This window comes from Armigeres subalbatus, chromosome 2 (assembly GCF_024139115.2).
Source record: "Armigeres subalbatus isolate Guangzhou_Male chromosome 2, GZ_Asu_2, whole genome shotgun sequence".
Taxonomy (NCBI): domain Eukaryota; kingdom Metazoa; phylum Arthropoda; class Insecta; order Diptera; family Culicidae; genus Armigeres; species Armigeres subalbatus.
In genome coordinates this window covers 294,244,322-294,258,664 of record NC_085140.1, presented here as the reverse complement: position 1 = coordinate 294,258,664, position 14,343 = coordinate 294,244,322, and the positions used below count along the sequence as shown (strand labels likewise).

Below are 14,343 nucleotides of genomic sequence, written 5' to 3'. Positions count from 1 at the left end.
AAATGGTTAATACTTCTTTATTAAAAATAAACCAGCTTCGAAATACGAGTAGAGTTGATAGTTAGATAATGATTTTTGGTCGCGATTTTGCAACAATATGTTGAAGATTTCAAAAATCTACTTAACTTGCTAGTATTTGTTGCGTAGCTCAACCGTTCGTTGAAAACTGGAGAAATTCGCCTGTGTATTGTACCCAGTTGGTTATGATTACGGACGCCCAAAAAATCGAGAAAATGTATTTTAAAGAAAATTGATCGATCATATGATAAATGGGAGGATATGAAATCTGCCTGGTATTGGAAGATCAAGACAGCTGAGGCAGCTGGTGGTAAATTTGATCCGATAGAAAGAAAACTGCAGCTGATGATCTGATAGAAAGAAAACTTCGATAGAAAAAAACAGATGCTTGCGCAAATGAGGTTTCCATATATGGGACAAATTTACATTATTTTTGTCTTTGATCCACTTGTTTTTAATTTATACACTTGTTTGCATCCAATTTGACATTATGTTTTGTTTATTTTGATGTATTCTTCAACAATAGCACTTTCTCCCACTCAAAACCACATAGTTTTAAGGAAGTTTTATAATGGCATTTTCAAGATCGTTCTTTCTTAATGAAGAGTACCATAAAACTTTCTCAAAACTAATTGGTTTCAATTGGGATATAGTGCTCTTGCTGCATAATTTATCAAAATAAACAGCTTAAGATGAACCTGGAGCATATCATAAAACTATTATAAGAGAATTTAGCTTTGAGGTAACTTGGACTAGATGAAAACTATGATAAAACTCTACAGTTTATGCGAATCCTTGATAAAACTGCAATAAAACTTGAATAAATCCAAATAGAATTCAAAATGTTACTTGGGATATGCTGTTTGGGTTATTGGCTTCCACCGGATAACACGCTTCATCTGATTCCCGTTACCATGAACCCAACTCCACGTTCTGTTCTCTCACCTTCGCTGTAATAGTTGTGGCACTTTAATGAAGTGTTAGCTGTGAGATCCCCCACCCGGTAATCTGTCACACTCACGGCGACCTTCTGTAGCTCACGAGCCAGGAGCCCAACACGTGCGGGTTCATTCAAATTTCTCTCGTTCCAAGATCCGATTTTCAATCATGATGATGATGATACTACCATCTATTGTAGCAAGGCACCTGCCGATAGCACTGGCCATATCTGACAAACGATTTGATCATGATTATATTATTGTTTATATTTCATCAAACTCCTGTACTGCCGCTAAAAGCAAGTCGAGCACATCTGTATATGGGCCTCCATATACATATGTGCTCGACTTGCGTTTAGCGGCAGTGTATGAAGGGCCAAATGGGTGGGGTGGTTCCATAAGCAGAGACACTTATGCGAATCCACGGGATGAATAGAGAATCTCCTTCCAGAAGAAAGTTCGTACAAGATCCGATTTTCAATCATTGTCCTTTATTCGTTGCCGGGTCTGTTGCCGTTGAATCAATCCGTTTGCTCTACTTCTGCCTCTCTTGGTAACTGTAGAATCTTCGATAGGATAGGCTGCGTTGAAGGGGCGCCTTCTCGACGCTGACACGATACAGCATGGTGTGCACAGTTTTGCTTAGAGTCCCTCACTGGCACTCTGACGATGATCAGCCGCCCCTAACATGGGGCGCAGACGCTCGATCAGATTTGCACCTCCGGAGAGGAGCAAATCCCCCCTTCCCTGTCAGCATACGATCATAGTTCCCACCGGGGAAATCTGTGAGCAGACGGGTGCCATATTGACTGCCATCGGATACTCTTCCAACTGTGTTCTTAAAGCAATGAATCGATTTCGCATACGTCTTAGAGTGATACACATAATAAATAATTGCCTACATTACGGATCTTGCAAACGTTGTACAGCGCATCTACCAATTATGCTTATATGGTTCAACACACCATTTCCTTCATATCATTTGAATATTCAATAGTGCAAGAAAACAGGTTCAGAATTACTTAAAAAATTACTATAAAAAAAGTGGTTAATGTTTTTCGGTTTTCGTGTACACTCACACACACATACACACGGAGCGACAGACGTTTGTTTAGTTCGATGAGCTGAGTTGATTGGTATATATAACATCATGGGTCTCAGAGACTTAGCATAGTATAACATAGCATAGTTACGGTGTACTTCGTAGATTGGACACTAGTGATACTCAGGTTTTAGTTTTGAAATCCTTATTCAGATTGCTATCAGAAATCAAGGTGGGTGTGGTCCTTGATTTGAAACTAGGATAACAATCACAAAAGCATGAGGATTACTACTCCTGGCCATGCCCATCTTCACCGTAACTTGAGAGAAGAAGGAAGTGTTGATGTAGTCCTTGCTTAATGAGAGGCCCCTGACTTAGCGACACCCTCATAAGTACCACGGAGTTGGATATTGGGGAAGGTATTCGTTGGGTCAGGATTTGCATGTAGCTGACAATGTGACCATGGTAGAACTTACACCGTAATACACCACGCAAAGGGATCTACCCAGCGTCACGGGGGAACATCTTGGGTCTCAGAGACTTCTACAAAAGTAAAAACACCTCAAAAAAGGATAATGGCCTGTCGTAGCCAAGCAAATCCGTCTTCCGATTTTCCTTTTACCAACGAAAATAAGCGCGGAACACCGAAGGATAATTCGCATGTTCACGCCTCAAATACATAACACTGAATGATCGTTTATTTTCATCGTTCGAATCATCTAGAATTCCTGTCAGCCTACTGAGATTGAATTTCAAATTTCATCTCATTAGCTTCTTAGTATACTGACATTTCAAATGCCAACTACGATTGAATTTCAAATTATTTATCATTTTTTCTATTAATGTCATTTTTAAATATTTTATTATTTACACTTTATCCATCAATGTAACCAACAAATGCAAATGCATTTTTCAGACTTACTTTATTCCCCACATGGCCGACCCAGCCCCACTTCCGATCTCGAATTTCTGTTGCTATCGGCCTCTGGTGACAACGACGATGGAGCTCGTTGTTTGAGATCCAGTTGTGAGGTCACCAGGCCCGAATTATATACCGAAGGCATCTGTTGATGAACACCTGCAGCCGTTGAGTGTTCTCCACTGATACACACCATGTTTCCCTAGCGTAGAACAGCACAGATTTCACGTTACAATTGAAAATTCGTATTTTGGTGCGTTCACTTATCTGCCTATTTTTTCAGATATTTCTTAAACTCGCAAAAGCGTCCTTACTTTCTTGATCCGTGCGCCTATGTCGATCTTGGTACCGCCGTCTGACGCCATTTGGCAACCAATGGAAGCTTTCAACATTCTCCACTGATTGCCCGGCTACTGTAAAACTGGAAGGGGTTACTGTGTTTACATCTAACGATTTGGTTTTGTTGACGTAGATGACTAAACCTGCCGTCGAGGAGTGCTCGGCAAGGTCGTTGAACTTATTATATGCCGAGCGTCGTTGAGCAAGAAGTGCAACGTCATCAGCCAATTCGAAGTCGTTTGGGTTCTCCATGGTTAAAGGCTGCCATAGCAGCCCGCGGTTTGGTTCACGGTCAATCGCACCTACCAGAATCTTGTCGATTACGATGAGAAACAGTAACGGTGATATAATATATCTTTGCCTCACACCAGCTACGAGCCGGATAGGATCAGACAAGACTCCATTGTGCAGCCCTCTACACGAGAAGGCCTCGTACTGTGCCTCGATGAGGCCGATAATTTTCTCAGGAACCCCTTTGCGTCTCAAGGCGCCCACATATTCTCGTGATTGAGACGGTCGAAAGCTTTTTCATAGTCAATAAATACCAAATAAAGGGACTCTTGGAATTCGACGAAGATGGCGGTATGGTGATGGACCTGGGAGAACGCGCGCAGGACATAATTTGATTGGCCGACTGAAGAATAACAAAGCCCCTGGGGTTGACCAACTACCAGGAGAGCTATTTAAACACGGTGGTGAGGCACTGGCTAGAGCGCTGCACTGGGTCATTACCAAGATTTGGGAGGAGGAAGTTTTGCCGCATGAGTGGATGGAAGGTGTCGTGTCCCATCTACAAAAAAAGGCGATAAGCTGGATTGTAGCAACTACCGCGCACTCACATTGCTGAACGCCGCCTACAAGGTACTCTCCCAAATTTTATGCCGTCGACTAGCACCAATTGGAAGGGAGTTCGTGGGGCAATACCAGGCGGGTTTTATGGGCGAACGCTCCACCACGGACCAGGTGTTCGCCATTCGCCAAGTACTGCAGAAATGCCGCGAATACAACGTGCCACACATCATCTATTCATCGACTTCAAAGCCGCATATGATACAATCGATCGGGACCAGCTATGGCAGCTAATGCACGAACACGGATTTCCGGATAAACTGACACGGTTGATCAAAGCGACGATGGATCGGTAGATGTGCGTAGTTCGAGTTTCAGGGGCATTCTCGAGTCCCTTCGAAACCCGCAGAGGGTTACGGCAAGGTGATGGTCTTTCGTGTCTGCTATTCAACATCGATTTGGAAGGTGTAATACGAAGAGCAGGGATTAACACGAGTGGTATAATTTTCAATAAGACCGTCCAGCTATTTGGTTTCGCTGACGACATAGATATTATGGCACGTAATTTTGAGAAGATGGAGGAAGCCTACATCAGACTGAAGAGGGAAGCTAAGCGGATCGGACTAGTCGCCAACACGTCGAAGACGAAGTACATGATAGGAAGAGGTTCAAGAGAAGACAATTTGAGCCACCCACCGCGAGTTTGCATCGGTGGTGACGAAATCGAGGTGATAGAAGAATTTGTGTACTTGAGCTCACTGGTGACTGCCGAAAATGATACCAGCAGAGAAATTCGGAGACGCATAGTGGCTGGAAATCGTACGTACTTTGGACTCCGCAAGACGCTCCGATCGAATAGAGTTCGCCGCCGTACCAAAATGACAATCTACAAAACGCTCATTAGACCGGTAGTCCTCTACGGACACGAGACCTGGACGATGCTCGTGGAGGACCAACGCGCACTTGGAGTTTTCGAAAGGAAAGTGCTGCGTTCCATCTATGGTGGCGTGCAGATGGCGGACGGTACTTGGAGGAGGCGAATGAACCACGAGTTGCACGAGCTGCTGGGAAAACCATCCATTGTTCACACTGCGAAAATCGGACGACTGAGGTGGGCCGGGCACGTAGCCAGAATGTCGGACAGTAACCCGGTGAAAATGGTTCTCGACAACGATCCGACGAGCACAAGAAGACGAGGTGCGCAGCGGGCAAGGTGGATCGATCAGGTGGAAGATGACTTGCGCATCCTCCGTAGACTGCGTGGTTGGCGACGTGTAGCCATGGACCGAGCCGAATGGAGAAGATTCTTATATACCGCACAGGCCACTTTGGCCTTAGCCTGAATAAATAAAAATAATGGAATTCGTTGACCTGCTGTATAATGATACGGAGCGTGACAGATCTTCTCCTGAATCCGAGCTAGGATAACTTTGTATGGGACCTTAAGAACGGTACACAGTAACATAATGCCTCGCCAGTTATCGCATTCAGTCAGGTCACCCTTTTTGAGCACCTTCACTAAGATACCTTGCATCCATTCAACCGGGAAAGTTGCGGTGTCCCAGATATTCCGAAATAAACGATGCAGTAGTTGAGCGGATGTCATGGGGTTAGCTTTGAGCATTTCAGCTGATATGCGATCGACCCCAGGGGCTTTATTCGATTTCATGCTTTGGATGGCTTCGGTATTGACGCGTGTCATACGTCGGATCCTAGGCAGATCATGTCGAGGTGGTGGTGGCCTGGCTGGTACTTGAAAAAGTTGTTGAAGTGCTCGAACCAGCGTTTCGGCTGGTCAGTTGGGTCGGTCTATAACTGATCATTCGCGTCCAGCAATTCCATTAAGACATCGATACAAAATGATTCGATATCTGTCGATATCGATTCGATATCGAGCAGGGTTATTCGATAATTATTGAAATGTCACTTTTAAGTTTAATTTCAGTTTAATTCTCCAATTGAGACAGACCCTAAGTACGCAACCCTTAGCTGGCGGTCAATTGTCATCGGAAGACCCGTGGAAGCGTGAGTATTGGACCTTCTGAGGATGCTGGGTCATTAGGCCGGTCATCAGAAGTAAGAAGGAAGAAGGAATTCCTGAAGAAACTTTCGGAGGAACTCTCGAAGGAACTTTCGGAATAATTCCTGGAGGAACTTCTGCACAAATTCCTGGAGAAACTTCTGTAAGAAATTCAAGAGGAATTTCTGCAGGAACTCCTGGAAGAACTTTCGGAAGTATTCCTGGAGTAACTTTCAGAGGAATTCCTGGAGGAACTTTCGGAGAAATCAATGGAAGAACTTCCGGAAGAATTTCTGGAGAAATTTCTGGAGGACATTTTGGAGGAACTTCCGGAGGAATCTCTTGAGGAGCTTCCGGAGGAATTTCTGGAGGAACTTCTGAAGGAACTTTTGGAGTAATTCCTTGAGTAATTTTTGGATGAATTTCCGGAGGAATTCCTGGATGAACTCATGGAAAAAATCCTGAAGGATCTTTTGGAGGAACTTCCGGAGAAACTGTTGGAATGATATTCCTTGAAGAACTCCTGTAGGTTCTTCCGGAGGATATCCTGGAAGAATTTCTTGAGAAATTCCTGAAGGATCTTCGGTAGAAACTCCTGTAAATCAGTTCCCGCCGACACACGCCGCCACCCCACCGCCGCGTGCTAAAAATGATCTTTCACTCCGCCGCCGGTAAATTTTCAATCCGGGCACAGGTCTACTGAAAATATTCCAAAAATGAACCCATGAAATCCGTACCATTCCTCCTGGTCCAATCCGTTGCCCGTACAAATGGCGTCTATCCGACGTTTGCACAGCACCCTGTTGACCATCTCCTGAATGTTCCGACGCTCCTCTTGGACTGCTGCTGACCAGCCAGCATCCTACCGAACGTTCCAACCTCCTGATGAATGCCGTCCGCCGCTACCCAAGACTTACGTGGCTGATCCATGATCCCACTGCGCCACGCGACTTATGCGGCCGATCCATGATCCCACTGCGATAACGTCGACGGCCATAACATCCCACTAAGATGGAGAACAGGAATCGCTCCTGGGCCCATAACCTGTTAGCCAGAAGAAGGAAACCCCCTCACAAAGAACAAACAAATAGAGTTCCCTCTCTACACCTGGCAGGCTACTGACTGATACTTCTGCCAGTAGCTGCAGTTCTCTTTATTCAACAATAGGTATCTACAATACATTCATAACAATATTACTTAATCTACCCAAGAGCAACTACAACCAACTGGCGCTTACCTCCTATCTATCTTCGATCTACAGCGAAGCGTCGCACACTACCTGATATTCCAACAGTAGGGTGATTTCTTGGAGGATCTTCCTGAAGTATTGCTCTAAGAATGTTCGAAAGAACTCCTGGAATAAAACCAGAGGAATTCCTGAGTATTCTTCCACAAACATTCTTGGACAATCTTCCGCAGGAATTCCTGGAGGAACTTCCGGAGGAATTGCTAGTGCAACTCCCGAAGGAATTCTTGGAGGAACTTCCGGATGATTTTCTGGCGGAACTTCTGAAAGAGTTCCTGGAAGATCCTGTGTCTTGAGCGATAAGTGAGTTAAGTAAATACCAAACCAACCACCAGAAAAGAAGAAGCTAATTTTTTTTATTGTCTTTATTATTAAGGTTTTCGGCCCTAGACCGGTTCACCTAATAAGCTAATTATGAAGTGAGTGGAAAACAACAGATTGAAAGCCGTTCGCTAGCCGTTAAAGCCGATAAACAAATCATTCATTACAATCACGGTCGTAAAATCTGTTTCAATAATACTTTCAGCAATCTTACTCTGTTCTGAAACGCGAAGGAATAATTCAGTTTTACTGCTGCGTTCCGGCTGAAGAAGCATTTGTAACGATTATCCTCTTTGGGATACAGCAGTATGATCCCCCCAATGATCCAAGTGAAGAGTTGAAAAACCATAGTGTAAACCCACTGGACAGTGTTCTGTACCTCTTGCATTTTTTCGACAGGGATAGGTCAAGCTACAAGACCTGAGACACGTTCGTTATCGAAGCATTTGAAAATCTTGCTTCAATACTAAATAAAATGCTAAATACTTCGGTTTAAATCTAGCCTGGGAACTGAAGTTCAGCGTGAACGTCCGAAAAAATCTTTTATTCGTTCCTATAGGATATTCATGCTCGATTTCTTAGTGAGTTCGTCTTTAATAACTTCCAGGAACACCTACTAACCTTTACTTTACATAATGGAAACCTCCAAAGAATTCTACCAGAAATACATATGAATATCAGAAGTTCCAAATTTCTTCAAATGTCCGTTTTGAAGCTTCAACATGTTTAGACAATTTTTCTTTTATCTTTTGGGTATATTCGTTTTAATATTAATCAATAAGTTCCACCAGAAATTATTCCAGATGTTTCTTCCTCTAGGCCAACGTGAATTCTCGCGAGAATTTCTGCAAAAACACTTCAGGAAATATATTACAAATTTCCTCCTTCAATTCCTGTGGAAATCGTTTTGGAAATATCTGCAAACATTATATGGTGAATTCTTGTGGATAATCTTTCGGAAATTCTTTCGTAAATTCAAGCCGACATTCCTGCATTTTTTTTACAGTAATTTCTTTGGTCAGCGCTCCAATAATTTCCGTGGAAATTTCTCCAAAATATTTCTAAAAAGTTTCGCAAAAAACGCTCCTGGAAAAATTGCGGTTTTTTTTAAACACCTTTTAAAAATCACATTTTAATGTTTGAACGAATTTTATTAAAATGAGGCATCTGCATAAAATCAAAAATCATGTTTGTGTTTACTATTGTTGGGTAACCCTTATTCGTTCTAGATGAATGCTAAAAAATAATAAAAGTTTCGAAAAATTATATGAAATATCATGCTTGTGGTGAATCGTAAAAGGAATAATCAATCAGAAACTGACAAATATCTCGGAATTACGACGAAGTTGCCGGGATAAAAAACGGGTTTTCATGTCCTTCAACAGACATGTTTTGTATGCGTCAACAAATGACGCCCCTCATAACATTTGTTTAATCAATGCTCAAGGGGGTGATCATGGAATTCAAACAGGACTTGTTAATATCCGAAAAACAATGTGAGTAATTAACTACAAACGCAAATTTTGTTCTCGAAAACATTTGCTAACGAGAATAAAACCCATGTAGATAGACATAAAACTAATTTTCAAATAATCGTCCTTAGATCTAGAATTTTATTTGTTCAATTTTCCACGCGAAGTCCTAAAATCGTTATGTAAATTCGCGCCAAATCCGCGAAAATCGTGAAATCTGCGTAGTCGTAACAACCCTGCAAAAATTTTACCCTAACAAAAACACTTGATTCGGCGGCCGTACTCCCTTTGCTCCATGTGGTTCATTACGGTGATTTGCCCATAAAACCACTTCCCAGCTTGCTTCCCAGCCATATGTCCACGTAGTTTAGTGCTCATTAGACCATATTGCAAAAGAAGAAGACGACCTATTTGTGATTAAATGGAAAAAAATAAAACTACGTTTAAATATGTATATTATCAATTTAGTAGAAAACCGAATTAGCCGCCAGCGAAGTTGGATTTTCTCACAATCCATACGTTAAACATTTTTTCGGCAGTAGTGCGCTGTATAGCGCATCCCCAAATGAAAACAGCGCACCACTTCCGAAGTTAGGTTTAGCGTACGGATTGCGAAAAAAATCCAACTTCGCTAATTGCTGATTTTGGTTTTCTACTGAATTGATAATACATAATTATTACCCCACACAGGTGAAAATATTTCAATTAAGGTGAAGCGTTGTGACACTCAAATTTATATGTGATTGTGTCATAAAAATCATCAATCATGGATTTGTAGTGGTGGAAACTTCCAATACCAATTCAGTAAGCAAACACGTGGGATTCATTTTTTGTTAACATCCGACAACAGTAAACATTGCACGTATTCGGAAGAATTCAGCCCAATTTAGACGCAGTATTAATCAATACAATCTAAGGATGAGATTAACTGATGGAATTTGTCAGAAAAGCATCAGTTTTTCTTTGGTTTAGATGAATATTTATGAATTTTGTTTTCACGATGCTGGCTGTTTATGTTTACATCTTAAACCGTTGTTGCCAGCTGCTCAAACACACCAATAACACGATCACTTTTTGGTCCGATTTTTTCGTTTTTACAATGCACTTCAAAACAGATTCAATAAGATATTATTACTGCATCAATACATAATGCGTTAGGAAAAGATTGATTAATTCTATAGATATTTTACATGTTTCCGCTATGATTCCACAATAGTTCATATCGACATCACTGTCTGTTGCTGATCAATGATTGCTTGCATACGACGCTACCGACGACGTGCAGAGTGTTGAAACCGGCGACGTCGTTGGCATGGTGCGTTACTGGGGGGATTTTTTTCACTTTGTTCACTTGCTTATATATCTTCCCTAAATTAGCGCTATGTGATGATATCATCATACCGCCGCGTAGATTGAACTTCGAACTAAGTCCAGATTTACTTTTTTAGTGAGAAGATGGTCAGGTATGTAGTCAGTATATGAATTAAAATTATCGGTGCATATCCGAGTGGGTGGGGTGGGTGATTGTTTGACTGTGTTGGTAAGCCGCAAGGCAGCCATTCTGAATGACATGTCATGAAGCCTTAAATTATCAGAAAAACACGTTGTTCATGTTCTTACGAATGCATAACATATGCACTACTAAACGCAACCCGCTAGTTGTTGGGTGGGAATATTTTGTGCTGAAGCCTGAAGCTAAACCTGCAAGCTTCGCGGTGCTTTGACGAAGCTCATCCCCACACATATGCACGCCTTGCACCCACGGGACTGACACTTGTATACCTCTACCACAGTTCATTTCGTAGCCAACATAGAAAATTCCGCACTGACAGCCATAAGAAGAATCATGGGAAAGAAAGAGATAGGTGCGTTCCACACTGACAGCTCCATAAACGACAAGCAGAAGAAAGGAGACTGCATCTACACTACGAAAACACAACCAAAACATCAGACCCCCGCTTGCACCTCACTGCGGTCCCGGTCTGGTCAGCAATCGGCTCCATACACACACCAACAAGCGAAACGAAAAAATCCTCTTGATTATATACCCGAACGAAAAAGCTCCGTCAGCGCCATAAAATGTGCCTTTCTCCCTCTCGCCAATACACCGGGAAGCGGCGATGATGACCGCCGTCACTGATTATTGCGCTGACGATGATTGCGCGCAACACAACAAACCGAACGGGGCTCGAATGTGTGAGTGCCCGCAAAGAAAAGACGTAATTTATTGGAATTGTTGAACACCAACACACAAGCAGCTGGCTTCCCTCGCTCGCACACCACCACCACCACTGACTTGTTCCGATCCGATCATTTGCGTGCTGCATTTCTCGTTGTTTCTCGCCCACAAACGAACGCGTCTCTGGCGACCGTAGCGCATTTTTTAGTACCCGAGACGAAACTAGATCCGGTGTGATTTTACACTAGAAACGGTGTTTTTCGACGAGTGGTGTGTAAAAGCAGGCGCCATTTGGTCCGTTTTAGGGCAAAAGTACGGTTTCCGGTGAGGTTGGACGAGCGCGTGTGGTATTTTGGGCATTCGTGACCGTTACCGCCCTTGCGCGTAGCAATACAACAACATAGCGTCACCTACGGACTCAGCTGTTTCCCGCCACCAGAAATCGGCTGCAAGTCGGCAAAGTGTGTTGTGCGGATTTTTCGCTCTCGGTCTTCTCGACGACGACGGCTACTCGTGTCTCAGGCGAAGCAGAAAATATAGTGCCTCGGTGTACAACTAACAGGGGGTTATCATCATCCGCTGGCGAAGCAAGAAGCGGTGACTCTCGAGGAACTTGTGCGTGTTCCCCCGGTCTCAGTTTCATTCGGAAGAGGGTTCTTATTTTTCGGGTGTTTGCTTTGCCGGGATCGTATAGAAGGAAGTGCTAGAAGTAATAACCGAAATCGAATCACAGGAACCTGTGCGTACGGTGTCGATTGAAAGGAAAGTGAATACGCGACGGAACGGGAGGAAAGGTGAAAAATAGTGTGGAATGCGAATATCGGAGTAAGTTGTGGGAGTAAAGTTTACATCTTCTGGTGGAAAAGGTGCAACTGCAAAGTGCGAGGTCCCAAGTTGGATACATCGCTTCGAAGAATAGAAAAACGTGTTTCCATTGGCTTCAGAATTTCGACGAATATTAGTCAAGAGAGAATATAATAAAAGTGTAATTTTGCGCGACATTAGCCTACTACTATAAGCCGATATTGCCCTCGTCAGTTGCCACACATGTGGAGCTTGTAGTGATTTAAGTAGTGAGGTAAAGGTTTGTGCGAGAGTGGGTTTTGTTGAAGCGGAGCACCCTTCCCTCGCTGATAGCGAGCATTAGCATTGCATTGTTCTTACGGCTCCGTCCTTGTGCTCTCGTCGTGCGGCGTGGCATTCAATGCGTCGTCGTTTCGTGGGTTCCCCATCCTGCTTCCTCCCCCGCACCGAGGAAGGATCGTTAGTCGGTCGGTAGGGTGAGCAACAATATCAGCACCATCATCATTCGAAGTGTGTATAGAAGTGGGTGAGAGTGAGCACGAGCAAAAAACGGGATCAATCGTAGTAGATAACAATAATAGTAGCAACAGCATCATTTACTGATAACGAAAATAAATGGTCACCAGGAAGATTATTTGAAGGGGGAAAGTGAGTGAACAGCAACATCATCATCAACAGCAAGCAGCAATCAGACGCAGCGAACGAAGGGAAAACTTAACGCGAAGAAAACAATAACAATAACACACCCTTTTACTACATAGCTTGGGCAAACTTGTGCGAAAAGTGCACGCGGTGTTAGATTAGGATTGCATCAACAAAAAATCCAACGCGCTGTGCTGTTTTCGGGAAAAATCCTCAACACCAAAAAAGTGTGATGATTTTTTATTCTATTCCGCCTGACCGTGCCGAAGCGGGAAATATTGTCAACCTTACTGGCGGCAGTGCCCCATCGATGTTCTCCGAACTGCTGGAGGCAGTTAGCAAAAAGTGATTTTCTGATGGATGGAATTTCCCCGTGAGTGCGAAAAATTTTCGAAAGTCGAATCAGTAGTTGAAACGTGAATTATTCGTTGATTGTTTTCTAAGTGAAATAATAAAATAATAATTAGTGAAAGGTGATAAAGCAAGTATTCGGTCGCACTATCAGGTGGATACGGCGTTCAATCGAGCAAAGAGAATAGTAACGAATTTGGTGGTTCCATAGCAAACGTTCGATCAGAATGTCGGTGGTAGATTTTATGTGCAAAGCGGAGGACAAGATGCAGGACATTATTGAGGATGATGCAGTCAGGTGAGTTTATCTGTTTGTTTTTCTTCATCTGTTTAGATGTTTTAATTTGAATAAACAACAATTCTGAGCTTTGATTGGTTTCTTGAAAATTTACTTAAAGTTCTAGTTTTCCCTAAAATGAGAAGAAACAGAAGAAATTTATTCATAACTTATTCACTACTGAAATTAATCCCCTAGAAAAAAAAATCCGTTGTCTCAAAATTTGAAATTTCGTATATTTAAATGTTTATATGTAGTTCCAAGGATATCTCAAATCTCAACAAGATTTGCGGTTCTAAAAAAATAGTAAGACTCAAAGTTGGGGTGATTTCATCGTAATACATACATATTTGAAAGTTTTTGGCAAAGTAAATATGTTTCTTGAGTGTCACTAGTGTCCAATCTACGAATTACACCGTAACAATGCTAATGCTAAAGTAAATATGTTTCAAATATTTGTTTTAATTGTCTCAAGATGTATTTTAGCGTTCATTCTTGACATAATCACCAAATTTGTTTTATTTGTTTAAAATTTTGATTATTGATTGAATTAATAAATCATTTTCATGAATTCCGAGGTTTCGAAGTTCCACCAAATATTTTCTATGGTTCAAGATTTTATTCTTCACATTTGTATTGAGATTCTAAAATAAAATTACATTTTGCAAAAGTCCAAGGATGTATCAGTTTTTGGCAACACAGATAAATATTGCATTCGTTTTATTTAATCCGTCTGTTACGCGAAAATCGCCCCGGTTTTATTTTCTAAACTTATTCAGAAACTAGGAATATAAATCCTCCTTAGTTTGCCAAAAGTTTTATTTTTCTCGGAAAATTTTTGAAACCCATCCTGATAATACTTGCAAAGCAGTTCCATAAAAAAAAATGAATCGGCACTACGCCAAATGAAAATTTTCTACGCCGTCGACTATTTTTTAACAATTAGGCTCGGGCAAACAAATACATATTTTTTCCAAGGCTGCGTC

General features: G+C 42.1%; 1 protein-coding gene across 11 annotated transcripts in view; it reads left to right on the top strand.

Moving 5' to 3' along the window:
* The first annotated feature begins 11,543 nt into the window (after positions 1 to 11,543).
* LOC134212425 (uncharacterized) overlaps positions 11,544 to 14,343 on the top strand; it is a 478,371-nt gene continuing 475,571 nt past the window's right edge. Inside the window, exons 1-2 of one of the 11 annotated variants that reach the window (XM_062690261.1) lie at positions 11,544 to 12,108; positions 13,292 to 13,378. In XM_062690261.1, coding sequence (XP_062546245.1) covers positions 12,095 to 12,108; positions 13,292 to 13,378 — 101 coding nt within the window. In that variant the 5' untranslated portion in view covers positions 11,544 to 12,094. The other 10 variants (XM_062690271.1, XM_062690270.1, XM_062690269.1 and 7 more) reach the window with 10 other exon arrangements.